Source organism: Myxocyprinus asiaticus, chromosome 28 (assembly GCF_019703515.2).
Source record: "Myxocyprinus asiaticus isolate MX2 ecotype Aquarium Trade chromosome 28, UBuf_Myxa_2, whole genome shotgun sequence".
NCBI lineage: Eukaryota > Metazoa > Chordata > Actinopteri > Cypriniformes > Catostomidae > Myxocyprinus > Myxocyprinus asiaticus.
In genome coordinates, this window is record NC_059371.1 from 24,058,777 (window position 1) to 24,079,980 (window position 21,204).

Genomic DNA, 21,204 nt, shown 5'->3' on the forward strand with positions numbered 1-21,204 from the left:
GGCCCATACAATGCAAGTGAATAGGTGCCAAAATTTTGAAGCTCCAAAAATTACATATGTCAACATTAAAGTAATCCATATGACTCCAGTGGTTAAATCAATATCTTCAGAAGCGACATGATAGGTGTGGGTGAGAAACAGATCACTTTCACATTCTTCTTGTGTATTTGGTGATTCACATTCTTCATGCATACCACCCCCTACTGGGCAGGGAGAAGAATTTCTAGCAAAAAAAAGTACTTAAATATTGATCTGTTTCTAGCATATCACTTCTGAAAATATGGATTAAAACACTGAAATCATATGGATTACGTTTATGATGCCTTTATATGCTTTATGAAGCATCAAAATTGAATGGACCTACAGAGCTGAAATATTTTTCTAATAATCATAATTTGTGTTCTGCAGAAGAAAGAAAGTCATACACATCTGGGATGTCATGAGGGTGAGTAAATTATGAGAGAATTTCCCTTTTTGGGTGAACTAACCCCTTTAAGGGTTAAAATAACCATTACTATTTTTCTCACAGAGGAAAAATGGGGTCCGTCCCTCGCAAGGGGATTGTCATATTTGTGGGTCCTTTGCATCAAAAAGTAAAAAAAAAAAAAAAAAAAAAGTAAAATAATAATAAAAATTAAATAAACAAAAAAAAACCTTGGGCTAATTAACTGCAAGTTCGCGCCATTAAGAAAAACAGGCGAGCTACTTGACAGAACGATTTTCTTATCACGACATGATGAATGGAACACTTGAACGGCTGCTCTTATCTAATATAATCATTTGTTTGTGAATATAACTCAACATGTACAACAAATATTTTCTTTTCAACCACAGAGGTCACTGCGCAATACACGTCTTCATTTTTGGCAACATTTTTATTATGTGATTTTTGTTAGTGTGACTTTTATTTTGAAATGCGATGTAGTAATCGTCCATCTTGCACGTTCCCACAGCTGCTGGTGGCGCCGGTGGTGAGGATCGAAGCGTGCTCACTGCTCCATCATCATCATTATCATCCCACAAGCGAAGCGAAGGAAAAAAGTTACGAGCCCCTCTTGAATCTTATCACTGACAACCATGTCAGGAGACAACGACCAGCAAGAGCAGACCATTGCTGATGACTTGGTGGTCACCAAGTACAAGATGGGGGCCGACATTGCAAATCGTAAGGATGATTTTGTACCTTTATGCGTGATTAAGGGTTGAACTTGACCGAGGAGAGCTGCAGCTCAGTGCTCGGCCATGTGTCTGCCTAGTGTCAGGAGGAGCTGTAATGAGATCTGCTGGTCGTTTCTCTCTCTTTTTTTTTAAGTTTACTTCAATTGTAATCGCATTGACAGGCATTGGAAACCGATGTTTTGATATAAGGTGCAATGTTTGTTTATAAATGTTTCGGCTAGCAGGTTAGCTAGCTTACTGTAATTGTAAGACAGCAACTTGAGGCGCTTAACGTGCTTAAGTTCTGTTAACAAGTTACTCATTTATCTATCAAAGATGACATATCGTCACTAGGACCCATTTCATTTGTTCCTAAACCGGTCGTTACAAATGTATACATTTGCTTTTGGTAGTACAGTTTTGTGTTTGTTAATTTAATAGTAGATGATGAGAAAGCAGACTGACAGTGGCAGCGGCTGGTGGTGGGCAGTTTCATTTGTCACGACGTGTGTTGATTACTTTCATAATGTAGGATAGTGCTCAAGATGCTTTGGAAACTTTTTGTTACATGTGAAATGTATTTTACATTTTCTCTCCCTAACAGAGACTTTGAAGACTGTCATTGAAGCAGCCAAGCCTGGCGTGTCTGTCCTCAGTCTGTGTGAGAAAGGAGATTTATTCATCACGGCTGAAACAGGCAAGGTGTTCAAGAGGGAGAAGGAGATAAAGAAAGGTAATGGTGCATCTGAAAACTACATCATTTTTATTAAAACCTTAAAGTGATAGTTCACCCAGAAATGAGAATTGTCTCATCACTTACTCACCCTCATGCCATCCCAGATGTGTTTGACTTTCTTTCTTCTGCAGAACACAAATGAAGATTTTTAGAAGAATATCTCAGCTCTGTAGGTCCATACAATGCAAGTGAATGGTGAACAAAACTTTGAAGCTGCAAAAAGCACATAAAGGAAGCATAAAAGTAATCCATAAGATTCCAGTGGTTTAATCCATGTCTTCTGAAGTGATCCCATCAGTTTTGGGTGGGAACAGACCATATTGTAACTCCTTTTTTACTTTAAGTCTTGAAATCTGCAGCCTCCTTGGCGATCATGGTTTCAAGCTCGATCTTCGATTCAAGCCTCAAGCTTCAAAGTTTTGTACACCATTTACTTGCATTGTATGGACCTGCAGAGCTGAGATATTCTTCTAAAAATCTTTGTTTGTCTTCAGCAGAAGAAAGAAAGTCAGACACATCTAGGATGGCATGAGGGTGAGTAAATGATGAGAGCATTTTCATTTTTGGGTGAACTTTTCCTTCAAGTCTGTGAGGTTTTGTTTTTATTTATTATTATTATTATTTGTGTGTGTGTGTGTGTGGTGCTTTTGTGTGACAGGGATTGCCTTTCCCACTTGTGTTTCTGTGAACAACTGTGTGTGCCACTTCTCTCCACTGAAGAGTGACCCAGACTACACACTTAAAGAGGGTGACTTGGTTAAAATGTTAGTCATTTTTGTGTTCCGTTTCTGTGCTGTTGTATATTTGTTTTTTGTTTTCTTCAGGTGGTTGTCAGCACATTTTCTTATTACCTTGTATTTTTGCATAGTGACCTTGGAGTACATGTGGATGGCTTCATCTCCAGCGTTGCTCACAGCTTTGTGGTTGGTGCAACCAAGGTATGGTGCAGTGTTCTTTTGTTGACATAATGGGATGTGTAAAGTTGCATGAAAGGGATCATTTAAAGTTAGCCAGTCATTTTTGCTAAATAAACCCAGACAGAGTGATCAGGACCCTGACAAATAGGGGGTTTATTTTACAATAATGAGTGGCTGACTATAAATTACCCTGCTTATTACATGACTACTTGGCAAATAAATAAGTAGTCATGAAATATTAGTTTGAGATTATTTCACGAGAGAAAAGGGGGACCTCAGAGTAACATTAGAGATGTGTAACCAACACAGTTACGAAGGAGGTCAGTAGCACGGGACAGTGGTCAATTATACAGTTTATCAAGTATTCCAGAGAGCTGTGTAGTAATAAACATTTATTCCAGGAAGCTCCTGTGACAGGAAGGAAAGCAGATGTGATCAAAGCTGCCCACTTGTGTGCAGAAGCTGCTCTTCGGCTGGTTAAGCCGGGAAACCAGGTTAGTTAGAATGACTGTTATCCTATTAACTGTTAATAACATCCACATGAACAACAGTGAATAATGCTTTGAGCAGTTTTAAACAGTCAAAATAAATTCTCTTAGTAAATGGATACAGTCTTGTTATGGATGCTAATACAGCAATCAAGATGTGCTTAAATACTCAAGTAATAATCACAAACTGTTTAAAAATAATTTTGAAAGTCATCACAGATCAACTGTCATTTGTCTCTTTTTTTTTCTCAGAACATTCAGGTCACAGAGGCCTGGAACAGCATCTCCCAATCATTCAAATGCACAGCCATAGAGGGTGAGCTGACCTGAAATCTAGCTGCTGGTCATAGTGTGGCGGTTTAGTGTTGAAGTGGGGTGCCAGCCTGGCTGTAGCCAGACAATTTCTTTCAGTCAGCACAAAGGAAAAATACTGTATGCCAAGTCAAATGCTCATTTATTTTATGACTTTCATATGGTCCCTTAAATATCCAGTTTTTTTCCTTTGTATATTTTCAAATCACAATCAAAAAACAAATTCTCATTCAATGTGTTTTATAAATACATATCACACAACAAATACCTTTTACATAGTTTCAGGTCAAAGCATCATTCAACTGATTCACATCATCAACACACACAAAAAAATGTAATTCACATTTTGAGTGTAATTCACAGTCCAGAATAACATTTTTCCACTTTTTGTGTCCTTTCAATTATATTCTGAAATCCGTTTCAATCCCCACCCCTAAATGCAGAACAAATCAACATGGCGTACAATAAATATCAAGAAATTGCTCCACAAAGCCCCAAAAATGAATGCAAAAAGATCGTACTTACTCTTTCCCATCTGTCCGTTTCATTACAATTTATCTCAGCCAAATGTCACGTCAGGTGCACAACAGTTTTAACTCAATTTGGAAAACCACGCCAGTCAGAAATTGATTTTCTTGCCATTTTTGCTGCAGTATGTATCATACTTGCAGTGAAACCAAACGACAGACTGAGCCATGTGTAGCGCTGAACTTTTACCTGGAGCTGACACTAATATTTTTTTGTGCTATGGAAATGGCACAAATTTAAAGGGGATGATCCCTTTTGGGGAAATCGTCACAATAGCTGAACACACTGTTTAAACCTCATTCCATAATAATTAAAGCGCTCCCTCTGCGCAGGCATGCTGTCTCATCAGTTAAAGCAGCATGCCATTGATGGAGAGAAGACCATCATTCAGAACCCCACTGACCAACAAAGGTGAGGACAATGAAACACTAGATTGGAGAAACACTTGATTATTTTCAGAGACATTCGAAACTCTCTTTGTTCTTATCTTCTCTAAGGAAGGATCATGAGAAGGCAGAATTTGAAGTGCACGAGGTGTATGCTGTGGACGTGCTCATAAGCACTGGAGAGGGAAAGGTGAAAACTTCTCAATGTCACCTGATAGTTCACCCAAAAATGAAAAATTCCGGCAGCATTTACTCACCCACATTTAATTTCAAACCCGTATGACGGGTATTCATCTAATGTTCCAAGAGGTCTGGTCTCCACGTTTTCTTCCCAGCAAAGGTCCAAACAATAATAATTTTCATGCTGTCACTAGTCAGGATGGCTATGAAATGATATAAGAAAGGCAATTTTTTAATATATTACACATTTCCAAGTTGGCAGCAATAGTACTTTTTAAAATAATAATAATTTAAAAAAAATCTTAAATAGTTAAAATAGTCCTTCAAAACTGCTGCTTTGTTCAGTATACACCAGAGGCAAGGATGGGAACAATCAGGGCCCAAAGGCAGCCAAAGTAATGAGGTCTGAGGGATCTTCTAGTAAAAGATTCAAAACATTTCAGAGTTATTCAGTCGAGTGCACTTGGATATGAATATGAAAATGTAAGATCAACTGTTCGTTTTTAAGCTGTTTTTAAGCTGAACGACAGCAGTCCAGTATGTGTTTGAATATTTCTGCATTAAAAATAGTTTTAATTATTATTTTTACATTCAGATACCAATATGTGGGTCATATGAGGCTTTGTGACTGAGGAAAGATAATAGGGGTTCAGGAGTATCGCCTGAGGGAGAATTTATCAAATGTAAAAGTCTGAATAGAAATTTTTTATATTTTCCTTAAAGTGAAAATCTACAAACAACAAACAAACAATTTACATCACAAACAAACAGTGTAGCTTATTAAAGGGATAGTTCACCCAAAAATGAAAATTCTCTCATCATTTACTCACCCTCATGCCATCCCAGATGTGTATGACTTTCTTTAGCAGAACACAAACAAAGATTTTTAGAAGAATATCTCAGCTCTGCAGGTCCATACAATGCAAGTAAGTGGTAACCAGAACTCTGAAGGTTCAGAAATGACATAAGAAGGCATAAAAGTAAAAAGTGGTTAAATCCATATCTTCAGATGCCACTTTGACCAGCCCCAACCAGTAGGTGGCTGAATGTGAAAGTCACTTCAACACAAGAATGTAGAAGTGAAAGTGTAGATTTACAGTTAAAGGACTTAAGTATTGTTCTGTTTCTCACCCACACCTATCAGATCGCTTCAGAAGATATGGATTTAATCACTGGAGTCTTATGGATTACTTTTATGCTGCTTTTATGTGCTGTTTGGACCTTCTGAGTTCTGGTCACCATTCACTTGCATTGTGACCAACAGAGCTGAAATATTCTTTTAAAAATATTTGTGTTCTGCAGAAGAAAGTCATACTTATCTGGGATGGCATGAGGGTGAGAAAATTATGAGAGAATTTTCATTTTTGGGTGAACTATCCCTTTCATACTGTTTGCTATAGTGAATTATAAATGGACTGACTATAAATAAAGGGAACATTTGTTCTAATCCGATTGAAAACTCCAGGCTACTAACTAGTAATTTCAAAGTTTTGGTTATCTTTCCATGCCAGAGATGATGCCATCTCTGATTAATTTTTGCAAAACTAGTACAAAAATCTTTTTGTTTTTGTTATAATGAAAGGCCTGTGACATGCTGATAAATGAAGCTAAATTTATAAGGTGGAAAAAATTTTATAGTCTGAAGACACTCTGGCATCAAGTTAACTTGTCCTGTCACAAATCTGGCATAAATGAAGTGTTTTCTGTGTTAGAGACAAATAGTCGAGGATTTAGGACCAAAAGATCAGTGCTATCTACGCCCCTGAGCGTATACAGCTCTGTTGTTTTATCACACTGCTCAAAACGATGAGATGGGGCAACCATTGTCACGATGTCTTGCGGTCTTTATGGAACCTAATTGGTGTCTGCTGCCGTATGACTTTCTTCCATGGAACACAAATGGAGAAGTTTTGAGAACACTTTGCGCTGCTCTGTCGTACAGTGAAAATAGATGGTGACCAAAAAACACCACACAAAGCATCATTGAAGTATTTAATGACTCAAGCCATATTATAGCTTTTTGTGAGGAACAGGCTTGTATTTAGGTTGTTATTCCCTAAAAAAAAAAAAAATGTATTGAGAGCTGTAGTCACCATTCACTTTCATTATATGGTTAAGAGCAGCTTGGACATTCTGCTATAAATAATGCCTTTTGTGTTGTACAGGTTTAGAAAATGTTGCATTTTTGGGTGAACCATTCCTTAAACACCTCAATTGCTAATTCTTAACACTAATCACCTCACTCTTTCCGCAGGCTAGAGACTCTGGGCAGAGGACCACTGTTTACAAGCGAGACCCCAGTAAGCAGTATGGCTTAAAGATGAAAACCTCCAGGATGTTCTTTAGTGAGGTGGAGCGACGATTTGATGCCATGCCATTTACTCTAAGGTATATAATTTTAGGTATGGAGTATGTTTAGCCATTTAGACTTAAAACATATAAAATATTAAGCCAGTTAAATGACTTACATTGAGCATTCCGTGTATTGGACTGGGTTAAAATGCTGATTTTCAGCTGCATCTCCATTTGAACGATCTTGATATCGATTCATAAATGCCAAGATAGATATTTTACTCTGTGCAACCCTAATAAAATGAGAGGAAATTGCATGCATTTCCAACCAGATTTTGTGCTATGCATCTAAAAAATTATATTATTAGCCACTGGCTGGTAAATCTTAAAATTTCATTGTTATGTGATGTTCAGCAGGGGGATACTTTCACTGTGTGTAGAGTAAATGTTTACTTTTGACTCGTTCCGTGTAACTTGTGTCCAAAGACGAGATCCACGCAATCCTTTTGCCTATGCATAATGTCTTTTTAATACCCTTTCTTTTCTTTAAAGTCAGTTATTGATCAAAAACAATAAAAGAAACATTATAATCATGCATGGCAGCCATTCAAGTCCTCTCATTAACGTGCTCATCTACAGACACTTTACAGAAATGCCGGTTTTCTTAAAGACACAGTGCCATTTTTAGCACGTGTTCAACAAATCAGTGTAAATACTTTTATGTAAGTAAACAAGAAACATGTAATAAACTATAATATATGCAATGTAATATTTTATTGATGGAGTACATGGATTTGTTGTGACAAATGATGAAAAACGAATAAATTGTAATTAGTAAAATTTAAATATTTAATGTACCTAGTTAGAAGGTCCCCAGTATAATTAAAACATTAGCTGGGAGAGAATTTCTTTCATATACAAGTGAAGTGGACATTATAACTTAAATATACCCATATGAGTCGATATAGAATCGGAATCAAATCGCGAAGCTTGTGTAACCCAGATCTGTCAGTGCATATGTGTCATCAATAGGTACGTTCCCTTGGGAATCAAACCAATGACCTTTGTGTCACCATGCTCTTCCAGTTGAGCTATAAGAATGTACTATTTCTCTGTTGCTCATCATATTTCTTTTTTGTCTTTTCCTCGCTCACTGTCTCTCTCTCTCTCCCCTGGTCTGTCAGGGCGTTTGAGGATGAGGGTAAAGCTCGGTTAGGCGTAGTTGAGTGTGCCAAGCACGAGCTGCTTCAGCCCTTCAATGTCCTGCATGAGAAGGAAGGTGAGAGATAAGTTCCACAGGAATAAAATGTCTTTATTTTATAAGTAAAATTCTCAACCAAGCATGAAGATGAGGTCAAGCCCTCAGAAGGAATCACTAAATGAGAATGAAAAATATTTTTCTGTCATGCCAGTGCTCAGAGAAGAGAATCCAGGTCAAAGACTGTTCTTATTTTAGATGTTTAGTGCCATAAGCATGGTTTTAGAAGATTTGACAATGTGACTGATATCTACCATGGGCCATTTCCTCACGTACAAGTCTCTTCTCTTTCAAGGAGAATATGTAGCACAGTTTAAATTTACGGTGATGCTCATGGCAAATGGCCCTCTGCGTATCACCGGTGGATCTTTTGAGCCAGAGCTTTACAAGTCTGAGCATGAAGTACAAGATCCAGAACTCAAGGTAAGAGACGCAGGTGAACCAAAAGGAATGTTTACCTCTGGTTTAATTTTATACAGAGAGTTGGTGTGAAGGGTGACACAACATGATTCTCCAGCCCAATGCAATAATGAGGTTTATTTATGGTCTTGGTTGCTCTTTGCAGGCCTTGTTGCAAAGCTCAGCCAGCCGCAAGGCACAGAAGAAGAAGAAGAAAAAGGTTCGTTCTGTCAACTTTTAAAAACTAATTAAAAAAGTTGAAAGCCTTACAAATCGCATTTAATGTATGCGCTCAGTAATATTTTAATGGCACTTATGGAAAATATGTAGCAATAAATCCAATGTATTTATATAATTTTGCTTGTCCATAGGCATCAAAAAATGCAGATAATGCTACAGGACAACCAGTGGAGGCTGAAAGTGAAGCTGCTGCATAAACTCCCACTGCCAACCAAGCTGACTGACAGAGCCTCTGCACAGCCCAAAGAACAGAACCGTTAAAGCTAATTATGACCTGCCCCACTGATAGGCTGTCCGGCCAAGCCTTCTGTCTTTTTGAATACCTCCTCATTAGTTATACAAGACTGCTACATGCTTTGTACAGTTAACTTGATTTTCCAAACTCTTGTTTGGTTGTATCTGAGTTATGCTGCTCTCTGGAGCAACTGCCACTCGTAGGAAAGGGAGGTTATGGATGAGCAGGTAGATACTGACCAACCGTGTTTACAGAGGGTGACTGCGGGGATTCTTTTGACCCTCTCAAGAGTTTTCCTTTCATTGTGCAAGCCAGCGTGAAAAATGTAAGTGCATTGATAGCACTTTTTAGGCACTATTGCTACAAAGTGCCATTCATGTCAATGCAAAAGAAATCCCTGTTTGAAGTTTGTTAAAGGTTGCTTTTTTGAAATGAGTTGTCTGTTGGGAAATTATTATAATTTGTATCGATGACCTGTAATGAGTCTTTGGAGTGGTAACTGCTTCGCAACAACTCAAATGTAGCAGAATAACTACAATGGAAGTAGTATTAATCAATTAGGTAAGCACTGATTTGTGTCAAGTGACATTGACCATTCATTTTGTAGTATTTCCCAAATTACAAAAGTTTTTCCTAATTTTCCCTTCATCTTATTGGTCTTACTCCTGAAACTATTGTTTATTGACTAAACTGACTAACCAAATTATCCTGCCATTTTATAAGTGTACATTGAATAAATTTAACTAGCCAATTTATGGAGCAAAGCCTGTTTTTTGTTTTTTCATTTTAATCACTTCACTCACGTAACATGAAAATTGGTGAATTACCATAAAGATAACCTTACCACGACTCCCTTCATCTCAGGGAACCATGGTTACGTACATAACAGAGACCCTTACTACTCAGTACACTTGACATTGCGTTTATTAACACTTATGGGGAACAGAATCCCATCGCGCCACACTACACGATTTAAGCTGCATTCACACTGCCAGCGACTTTGACAGTGGCTGGCGGTTAGGTCACTAGTGGTGTGTATGGAGAGTCTAAACAGCAGTGTTTCTTTACAATTAATATTATTATTAAAATATTAGTACGGTTGTTAATATGGTAAGTGAATTCACTATATCTGATCATTTATATGGTTTTGTGAGCAGAGACATATCATATAACACTGGTAAATTGCTAACAGCAAAGATTAGCCTTTCCTCCATCTTTCCATCACTGCAGGAGCTGAGAGAGAGAGAGAGAAGGATAACGTGAGCTCTACCGTCTTCTCTCGTATTGGCTGTCGCTCCCAAAAGTCACTTCATTTGCATAAAGTTAAACATTTCACAACTTTGTCGTGTCGCTGGACACGCCCACATCCGGTCACCGTCGCCGGAAGTCGCCAGCTCTCTTTAAAAATGAATGAGATGAGGTCGTTTTGTCGCTGCGAGTCGCTGGCAGTGTGAACAGCAGCTATAACCTCCCAGAAAAGAAGCATGACGCCGCAGTCTCATGGGAGGACGACCGACAAGAGTGTGCCGCAGTGAATGACTCTCGTGTTGGGCCAGGAGGGGAGCACTCAGGACGAATATATGAACTATAGTCATTTAGTATTGATTAACTCAGTCACGAACCCAGTTGGGAAAGGAGTTTACTTATAATGTAAGTGCTTGTGTCTTATGGTAAATTACAAGGGCCTAATGCAGGCGGTTGTGTAAAAGATGGGAAGCTCGTCCTAAAAGGGAGGAGCATAAGCGTATATATTTGGTCAGTGGCTGACAGCCCGCGCATTTTAAGTGTAGGCCTTCAGTGTGATTTATGCCATTAAGAAAACAAAGTTTCACAATGAATAAGACACCGTATGTCTATCATACATTAGGTGGCAGTCAACTAATAATACCAATTGACATTTTAAAAACACATCCACGCACGAAAGCCAGAACTTTGAAACGACACTGAATGTTCAAGCAGCCTAATTTACACTTAGAAAACTCCTGATGTTGCTATTACAATGCAAAAGGTACTTACCAATTTACTTGAAGTGAAAATCAGTCCTCCTTTCCTGTTAATTAATCAATCACACGGTCATGCAGATCATCTCAGGTTTTTAAATCCATAAGGATCTTTTCCTCAACGGCGATGACAGCCGACTGTCTGCAACATCTGGCGCTCTTCGCTTCTTCTTCTTCTTCTTGGTTTTTAGTAGCGGGTGGCATCCAATGGCGCTCTTCGCTTTCTTCTTCTTCTTTTTTTATTGGCGGCTCGCATTCCAAAATAGAGCACTACTGCCATCTACTGTGGGTTACGGATCAGAGACTCTTTTCCTTCTCTACCCAGACCATTCAGGACTCGTGCTTCCAATGGCGCTGCGTGATCAGCTCCTCCATTTTCAGCCCCAAGTCCCTCACTGTCCAGAGAGAGGAGGAAGAAAAAGAAAAGAAAAAAAAAGGATAAAAACATTAATGGCCTAGCTATATTCTTTCAATTAACCGAGTTCTATTCAGAAATTGTAGACTATCCCCTCTTACTGGATTTAAAAGCTTCTTTAAGGTGAATTGCTGTTCTCCTTTCTTCTGTAATTCATCTGTTAGTTTATTTCTTTCCTCTGTATATCCGTTACACTGTATTAATACATGTTCCACTCTTTCTCTAACTCCACACCAATCGCATAATCCTGTAAGATGTTTTCCTATTATATACGTTGTTGAGTGAAGTCCTGTATGTCCCAGTCTGAGTCTAGATAAAATACAATCTTCTTTTCTCCTCCCACCTGAATTCCTTCCTCTTCCTACTAATGGTTGTATTAAATGTAGATGCCTACCCTTTTATTCATTATCCCAATAAAATTGCCATTTATGATTTAACTCCTTTTTTATTATTGATTTGAGTTCTGATTTACTATACATTATATGCATGTCTGTATTTTCCTTTGCCATAACTTGTTTTGCTAATTTATCTGCTTCCTCGTTCCCTAATACTCCAATATGCACAGGAACCCATAAAAATTGAACTGTCTTATTTGTCTGCTGCATTATATATAATATCTGAAGAAACTCCATCAATATATCTTGTCTAATTTCAGACTGTTGAGCTTCCTTAACAGGGCAGAGCTTGAATCTGAACATCGTTTAATCCCATATCTTTTATTTTGTTCATTGCTAGCAAAATTGCTAGTAATTCTCCTGTAAACACTGAAACTTGATCTGATATCCTTTTTCCTTCTGCATCTTTCAGTCTTGGGATGATGTATGCTACCCCCACCTGACCTTTCCCTGGATCTTTAGATGCATCTGTAGAAACCTGTATATAACTTTCATACTTAGTCCATATATACTCCTTTGTTAAATCTGCCTCTAATGCATTTTGACCCTTATCTTGTCTTGCTTCCAATAGAAATAAATCAACGTTTGGCTGTGGTAAGATCCATAGAGGTATTAATGGTAATATTACCTCTGGGGTAACATTATACACATTTAATTTCATATCCTGCACTAAATCTTTAATAATCCAGCCAAAACTATTAATTTTCCCTTTCCCATGTTCCCAACATGCCTCTAGTACCTTTTTTGCAGGTTGATTATCCTTCTGACCTTTTAAGTTTGCCCAGTATGTCAATATCAGTTGCTTCCTTCTTAAGTGGATTGGCATCTCTCCCATCTCCACCTGTAATGCTGGTACTGGAGAAGAAGCTCCACAACAAATTCTTAATGCTTGTGACTGAATTCTCTCTAATTTTCCTAATTGTGATTTAGATGCTGATCCATAAGCCATACATCCATAGTCTAGTATTGCTCTTATCATTGTAGAATAAATGGTTTTCAGTGCCATTCTATCAGCCACCCATTCACAACCTGAAACACACCTCATTATATTTAAAATCTTCTTACATTTCTCTTCCATCTTATTTATGTGAGTACTCCATGTAATTTTCGTGTCAAACCACATTCCAAGAAATCTTATCACTTTAACTTGTTCTAATTCCTTATTATATAATGTTAGATTTATATCTCTACTTATCTTTTTATTTGTAAAGAAAATATATTTGGTTTTCTCCACAGAGAATTTAAATCCCCATTTATAAGAAAATATATAATCCAATCTTCACTTTTATATTTCTTTCTATTAAAAAATCTTTAATCCAATTATATAACCTACCACCTATTCCAATCTGATCTAATTTTATCAGCAAACCTTCCTTCCATAACATATCATAAGCCTTTTCAATATCAAAGAAAATTGCTATTACTGTTTCTTTATTTATCAAGGCTATCCTTATATCCGATTCCAAACTCACTATTGAACCCATTGTTCCCCTTCCGCATCTAAATCCACTTTGATATGGAGAAAATAACTTAATTTTCTCCAAATGATACATTAGCATCATTACAGTATACAGTACAGCATACAGTAATCATTTTTTCCATTAATTTACATAAATGTGTAGTTAAAGCTAGTGGTCTGTAATTTAGAGGTACATTTGGATCTTTACCTGGTTTCTTTATAGGAATAATTAAAGCTTCCTTCCAACTCTGAGGTAAAATCCCTTCTTCCCATATTCTGTTATAAAACTTTAATATTACTCCAAGTGATTCTTCACTTAACTTTTTTAACATAATATAACTTATTTCATGTTGTCCTGGGGTTGTTACCTTCATTTTTTTAATGCACAATTTAATTCAGGGAATGAAAACGGAACATCCAATAAACCATCCATTGCCCCCCTACTTTCCAATATATATGGATGTTTTCTTAGCAGCTTCTCCCTCATTTCCTTACTCTCCTTTGTCAAGTTATCTGAACTATTTATTTTTGAAAACTCTTTTCGGAACATTTCTGCTTTTTCTTTGTCACATATTCTCTTGTAATTCCACTCATCTTTTTAATCATTCTCCACACTTCCTCAACTGGAGTACTTTTACCAATTTCTTCACAAAATGATCTCCAATTCTCTCTCTTTACTTCCCTTATAATTTTCCTTGTTTCTGCTTGAGATTTCTTATATATTATCATATGTTCCCAATTATGTATTTTAAATGCTTTCCTTTTCTTTCTGACTGCTATTGTACACTTCTCATTCCACCATGGAACTATTTTCTCCACCCTCTTTACTTTTTGGGATAATTTGTTTTGCAGCATTCTGTATCACTGAAACTAATTCTATATTTATCCTTTCAATATCTTTTCCTTCATTAATCTTGATCATTTTCCTTCCTTCCTCACTCATTATTTTGTATTTTTCCCCATTAGCTTTCTCAAACTTCCATTTTCCTGTATTTCCTCGTTTTTCCCTCATCTCATTATTTACAATTGTACTTATTATAGGAAAATGATCACTATCAGCTGTACATTTTTTTAATACTTCCCAATTTATTATTCCTCCTAATGTATTTGAAACAATTGTTAGATCAATTGCTGATTCCCTTCCTGAATTCACATCCATTCGTGTGAAGTTTTCATCAGTTTAAGCAAAGTTTTTCCTTTCCACCAGGTCTTCAATGACCTGACCATTTATGTCTGTCGTTATTCCTCCCCATAAAGTATTATGGGCATTAAAATCACCATACCATATCACCCTTTCACCACTTAGACCTTTTATTTCTTCCATACTCTCCTGTATTAACCTATTACATGGTTTATAAAAGTTTATTATGACATAATTCTTCTTTTCAATCCATATTTCCACTACTATATATTCCATTGTTACCCCTTTCTCCAAAATATTATAAGGCATTCCCTCTTTTAAAAACGTGATACACCCTCCACCTTTACCTTCCTCCCTATCTCTTTTCACACTTATATATCCTTTTAAAACAAAATCTAATCTAGGATTCAGCCATGACTCTTGAATGCATATTACGTCTGGCTTTTCTTTCATTTGGTTTATGTACCCTTTAAATTCTTGACCATTGGCGCAAAGGCTTCTGGCATTACATTTTAAGATAATTAACATAAACAATACTAACCAACCCATGTCTCCTGACTTGACTGAGATTCTGTATTAAGACTTTTCCTTATATATTCCCATTTCAATCCTTTTATCTCTAGAAATCTCTCTGCCGCTTTAACAATTATTTTGATCTTTTCTGTTCTTCTTTCCGTTTGTGCAGTACAGTTAATCACTTCTACCATGAAGAGCACAGAGTTTTTCTTGTTTACTATCATTGTGTCTTCTGATAATCTACCCTCACCAATTACTCTTCCTGTTCCTTCAATCCCTTTACCATGCTCCATTCTTTCTTTTCCACTCTGCTTATTCCTAGTATTTACTACTTTCACTGCTTCAGCCTACGTTAGGTTATTTTTGATTTTTTCCTGTTGTACTTCCATTGCCCTTTTCCTCGCCTCACAACCCCCGTATGCCACATTATGACTACCTCCGCAATTGCAACATTTCAATCCTACTCTTTCCTCAAACTTCCCAAACTCATGCTCCCCTCCACATTGTGCACATCTTATTTTAGATTTACATACTGACACAGTATGACCATAACTCTGGCAATTGTAACAGAGGAAGAGCTACATACTTCCTGATCAGGTAGCTTATAAAACCCATCTTGATTTGATCTGGCATTTCTTTCCCTTCCAATTTAAGATGTACTGACAAACTGTCTACTCTTCTCCCTTCTCTGTTCATTTGTTAACGAACTGCATCCATGACATTTCCTCTCTCTACATTCTTTTTTAATTCATCCATAGTAACTCCTAATGGAACTCCATTTATCACTCCATAGACCCACGACTTCTGTCCTACAATCTTATAATTCATTACCATCTGTTTTCCCACCATCTTTAGTTTTACTTCTTTCTTTTTGTGCACTTCGTTCCTGCACGCTATCAACAAGGCACCATCTTGTAATACATTTGCCAATGTAATCTCACCCACTAGTTTCCTTAATTCATATGTCAACGCCATTGGATTTACTCCTGATACTCCAACTCCCTTAAACTTCAGTATTACCCTATACTCATTCTTGTTTTTATCCCTCTCATCCCCTTCTTCCTCACTAGTTATCGAACCACTTTCCGATCCTTCCTCCTTTCCTTTTTTCCTGTTCATCCATCTACCTGTGTCCATCCTACCTCCATCTCATCATCTTCATCATAGTCTCTGATCCATTCCCAGTTAAATTACCTCAAGATCTTGTCATTGCAATTTTGGTTTCAATCCAGAAACGTCCACCCACCACGTCTCTTCGCTTTCAAATTACATACATCACTTAAAGTGTGATTGTGTCACTCAAGGCCAGCTAGAAGGCCTGGACTAGGACATATCCTAAAGACCACACCCACCAAGAACAAATAAATCAATCTAATTAGCTGATGAATCTGACAATCTGACTTTAGATGCCCATTCATTTGCACTGTTGAGGGATTATGCAGAAATTCTGAAGGCCTGATGGGGTGGAGCTCAGATTCACGCAGTGCTTCGGCTAAGGAGCGTGTGATTTGTGAAACAGCCGACACGCTTTGCTTGTAAGCATCGAGGGATTAATTCTTATTGGATAACCTTTAGCTTTTTTGCTATTCATTTGTAGATGAATTAGGAGTGGAAAGTGATTGGAATACATTGGCAAAAAGGTGAATGAGAAAAATATTTATTTATTAGGCATGTTACACCAGCAGAGAAGGCTTTGCTGGCCCTGAGAAATTGCCACTGGCCAATGGATAGCAAGCGCTCTAAACAAAGAGGACTTGTGAAGAGAGAGACATTACATCTAGGTTGTAATACCTTGCAAATGTTTTTTGAGAGGACCATCCTGCTGCAACACAAATGTCCTGTAAGGACACACCATTCGTCCATGCCCATGAGGAGGCCATGCCTCTAGTTGAATGTGCTTTAACACCAATTGGGCAAGTCTTACCTACAACTCATAAGCCAGTGTAATTGCATCGACAATCCAGTGAGAAAGTCTTTGCTTGGAGACGGACATTCCTTTTGTGCATCCTCCATAGCATACAAAGAGCTGATCAGACAGTCTGAACTGGTGTGTACGCTTAAAGTATGCGTGTAGTGCCCGCACAGGGCATGACAAATGCAATTATTGTTTCTCATCCGAATTAATGGAGTAGAGAAGAAGGCCTGAAGGTGAACCACCTGCCACATATACTTTGAGCGTTGACGGGTGAGTCCTGTGTCTAATCGCTCCTATATCCCTCCTCAGCAGTATTTCCCATGGCGAGCTGTACAGCATCTCTATCATTTCCGGAAAACACGGCTGTTTAGGCCATTTCGGCGTATCTAATAATTTCCTTGTCCTCTCGGACTTTACATATGACAGAGTGAATCAGGCATACTGGGGAAACGCATATTTGCATTACGCCGGCCATTTGTGTGCCATTGTGCCTGCTCCCAGCGGGGCTTGGGACTTCGAGTACCAGAGGGGACAGTGGGTATTCTCCACTGAGGCAAATAGATCGATCTCTGCTTAGCCGAATATTTCCCAAATCCTCAATAGAGTTTGAAGATGAAGTCTCCTGAATTCCGCCTTGGTGGTGTATATATGTGCCACAACTGTCATGTTGTCTGAGCGAACCAGGACATTACAGTTCGATATTTCTGACTGAAAAGCCTTTAAGGCTAGAAATACAGTCAATAGCTCTAGGTGCCGTGTGACAACTTGCCCCAGCGCGACACCTCACTGGTAAAATGCAGGAGCTGTCCATTTTGCTAAAGCAGCTATACAGCGGCTGGATATAGTGATCCGCATGCGCCCTTCAGACATCACTGAAGAGATCTCATGTGTAAGAGACCTAATAGAATGACGGGGGATGCGGCTGCCATAAATCCCAATGCTTTCTGAAACAGCTTCAGTGGAAGTGTTCTCCCCAGTTTGAACTGAGACAGACTCTGTAGAATGGCCTGAACGCGCTCACTCATGAGGTGCGTGCGCCCGCTCGTGGAGTCGAGGCGGACTCCCAAAATGGAGATTTTTTTTGGCTGGGGGAGAGTGTGCTCTTCGCCCAGTTCACGTTGAGGCCCAAGCTGTTTAGATGCTGAAGCAGTAAGTCTCTGTGCTGGCATAACAGTTCCTCTGATTGTGCCAGTAACAGCCAATCATCGAGGTAGTTCAAGGTGCGCATGCCGCTCAGTCTCAGAGGGACGATAACCGCATCGATGCACTTTGTGAATGTGCGAGGAGCCAGAGACAGTCCGAAGGGCAGAACTTTGAACTGATACGCTGTTCCCTCGAACACGAATCTAAAAAACATCCTGTGATGTCGTACAATTTGAATATGAAAGTACGCATCCTTCAGATCTATCAACACAAACCAATCGTGTGGGCGTACATGCGATAAGATCCATTTCTGAGTAATCATTTTGAATGGGCGCTTTGTGAGTGTGCAATTTAAATGTCTAATTTGGAACAAGAAAATAACGGCTGTAAAACCCTTTTTATGCTAGAAAATTTGGCACAATCTCTATCGTGTTTTTCACGATAATGTTGGGCCTCATGTATTCAGATAGAAGACAAAGGCAGGCCTAACACAAGTCGTAAAACCTAACTCAGCCCCCACACACCAAGTCGTAAATCTTCCTGATAAAATTCGTGCCAAAATCAAACAAAGGGAGTCCAAAACAGACTACAAATCCATGAAGCCTTGCTCACTAAAGGATCGAACTCTCAACTCCTATTGGATGAGGCACACAACAGAACGTCCCTCAAACATGACATCATCAGGAGTTGAAATACCTCTGAAATGTTTCGTGAGTTACTTCCAGCGACTTTGTTCACCGAATATAGACGTAGCTCTTTGCTGCTCTCAGGTGCAACCTCGTGGCACAAGGAAGTAACGTCCGACTTGAAACTGTAGCCATACAATCTCCATCTCGCTGGACGAGTTGAGATTACTCTGTGTTCAACCGAACACTCTAACGAATCTGAAGGAGACCGCCGAGCAATTCGCATCTTCATCCATTTGCCTACAGAAGTAAAGAGATTAAAGATTTCTCTTCCATCTTCAATCAAGTCCACATTTCTGAGTTCTCCGCCAGCCCGCCGAGAATCAACAGCCGTACCGCCCGCCGACAGAGCGAGGAAACGGCCTCCCGTCATCACCCGAGCCTCAAGGAACCGGGTCAGAGTTAAAGGATGGAGGAAAACACATTCTACCTGTGTCCTCATGCGATACAAGTAAGAGGTTTACGTCTGGGCAGAGATAGAACATTATAGTGTGTTATTCTTGTGTTTCAAGGTTTTTGCTTGTACAGTTTACGGACCACCATGTCTGCTCATTATTAATATTCAGGGTATTAATTATCACGAATTTGTTTTGCTGTATTGTGGTCCAACCAAATTGGACTGTTGTGCAATTTCACCATCGCGGGTGAGACAGCAACTGAGTTCATCCATTAAAGAGTCAAATAACGCGGGACTGTTTATGAGCCGTCCACCGCGTCTCTGAGTGATTAACACAGCTGCTTTCTCTCCCACTATCGCGAAATCGGCTTTAGGGCTATCACTTAATCATCTTTCCCTCTCCCTCTTACTAATCACATACACACACACACACACCTTATGTGTAATAGGATTATTTTGATTTCCATATCTAATCATATCACTGTTTAGTTTGTAGTTGTAAGTCGGAAGTTTATTGACTGCATTGTATTAATTATTAATTGATATTACTGCATAAATAAACTTTGTTTATATTACAAAGAGAAGTGTTTTGGTTTGTTTTGCATACGCCTGTGTCATGCTGACGGGATGTCAGTGCTCGGATTCAAACCTTCATTCATTGTTTTTTTTCCCGAAAATCGATATTCTTCGGATGTCGATTTTCCTAAGAAAACAATCTAATATTGAGACTGTTTTACTATTTGGTTATTAGTCCCTAATTCCAGGGTGGTGCCCCGTCAATGTTAATCCTTATTAATATTCTATTGATTTTTGATAATTGATAATTATCTTTGATGATTGAATTTGAATGATCAATAAGCTAGTGTTAATTTTAATTAATGTTTCATCGATGTTAACAATTAACGATTATCTTTGATAATTGTTGATTTAAAGGATTTTAAAAAGCTAACATTGATTCTCATCAATGTTCTATTGATTTTAATAATTAATAATTATCTTTGATAATTATTAATTATTGCTAATAACCAAACTTGCTCCTAAACGTAGCACACTACATTTACTGGAGCCCCATATGAGGTTTTAATGAGTTAGATCCAATTGATTAATTTAAATATTAATTAATAACTACAGAAATAATTATTAATTATTTCTGATAGTAACACTGATCTAAACAACCAGTAATGCCCTACAATGAGATTGTGTATTTCGGCTCGTAAAACTGGTGCGTCTTCAGGTGAAACTGTGGAAGACAGAACGCCGTTGAAACAGGGTGGCCGGTGTGCAAACTGGATCATATAACCATGTTCGATTGTTTTTTGCACCCATTCTGAAATACCCGTTAGGGCTCGCCACGTGTATAATGTTTGTGCTTTGAAGAGGAAAAGGAGCTCTTTATTGAGAATGTGTGAGCATCTCGTGCATTTGCAACAAACGCTGTATTCTTTTTTGCACTTATTGCATTTTTTTTTGCATTTATTTGAGTGCAAGACACAGAAACAACATTTTGAACAATATAGTGAACAACAATATTCCTTTCCCGGCAAACAGTAGTGGGGAGATGGGGAACAATGTTTTGTGTCTCCAACCGAGCCTTTTTTGGAGCAGACCCAGAGGGAACTGCAGGCTCTGCTTTCCGCTTCAAAGGTTTGTGCCCGTCAGGAGCACTTTTGCTGCACGTGCTGATATGCAGGTGCCGGTGAGGCAGCAGGTATGGGGCTTTTAGTCGGGTGCTGGCTCGAAACAGAGCGAGGGCGAACAGGCTGAGATGTACTCCGTTTGGGCATAAAGTGTCTCATAGCCTGTGACTGCTGCTGAATCACAATGTAACGCTCAGCAAACGTATTCACAGAGCCGCTAAAGAGGCCAGCTGGAGACACTGGAGCATCCAACAGAGTGGCTTTTTCCTTATCACTCATTTCTGTGAGGGTCAGGCATATATGACAATCCAGAACTGCCAGGTTGCCCATGGACTTGCCAATGGCTCATTGCATGGAGTGCTGATCCAGCC

The 21,204-nt window shown here is 38.6% G+C and overlaps 1 protein-coding gene across 1 annotated transcript; it reads left to right on the forward strand.

The window, feature by feature from the left end:
• Positions 1-909: 909 nt before the first annotated feature.
• LOC127419360 (proliferation-associated protein 2G4-like) lies at positions 910-9,893 on the forward strand. The gene is made up of 13 exons (XM_051660716.1): positions 910-1,165; positions 1,763-1,891; positions 2,553-2,658; positions 2,763-2,832; positions 3,213-3,305; positions 3,552-3,615; positions 4,472-4,550; positions 4,637-4,715; positions 6,960-7,093; positions 8,182-8,276; positions 8,551-8,678; positions 8,821-8,874; positions 9,026-9,893. The coding sequence occupies exons 1-13, from the start codon at positions 1,078-1,080 to the stop codon at positions 9,089-9,091; spliced, it is 1,185 nt and encodes a 394-aa protein (XP_051516676.1). The 5' UTR covers positions 910-1,077; the 3' UTR covers positions 9,092-9,893.
• The last annotated feature ends 11,311 nt before the right edge of the window (positions 9,894-21,204 follow it).

What these genes read in the sequence shown, in the direction of transcription:
- LOC127419360 (XM_051660716.1), top strand. Translation starts at nt 1,078, where the DNA reads ATGTCAGGAGACAACGACCAGCAAGAGCAGACCATTGCTGATGACTTG. An exon ending in TTGTGGTTGGTGCAACCAAG is followed by an intron (nt 2,833 to 3,212) that starts GTATGGTGCAGT and finishes CATTTATTCCAG; the next exon opens with GAAGCTCCTGTGACAGGAAG. An exon ending in CAAATGCACAGCCATAGAGG is followed by an intron (nt 3,616 to 4,471) that starts GTGAGCTGACCT and finishes CCCTCTGCGCAG; the next exon opens with GCATGCTGTCTCATCAGTTA.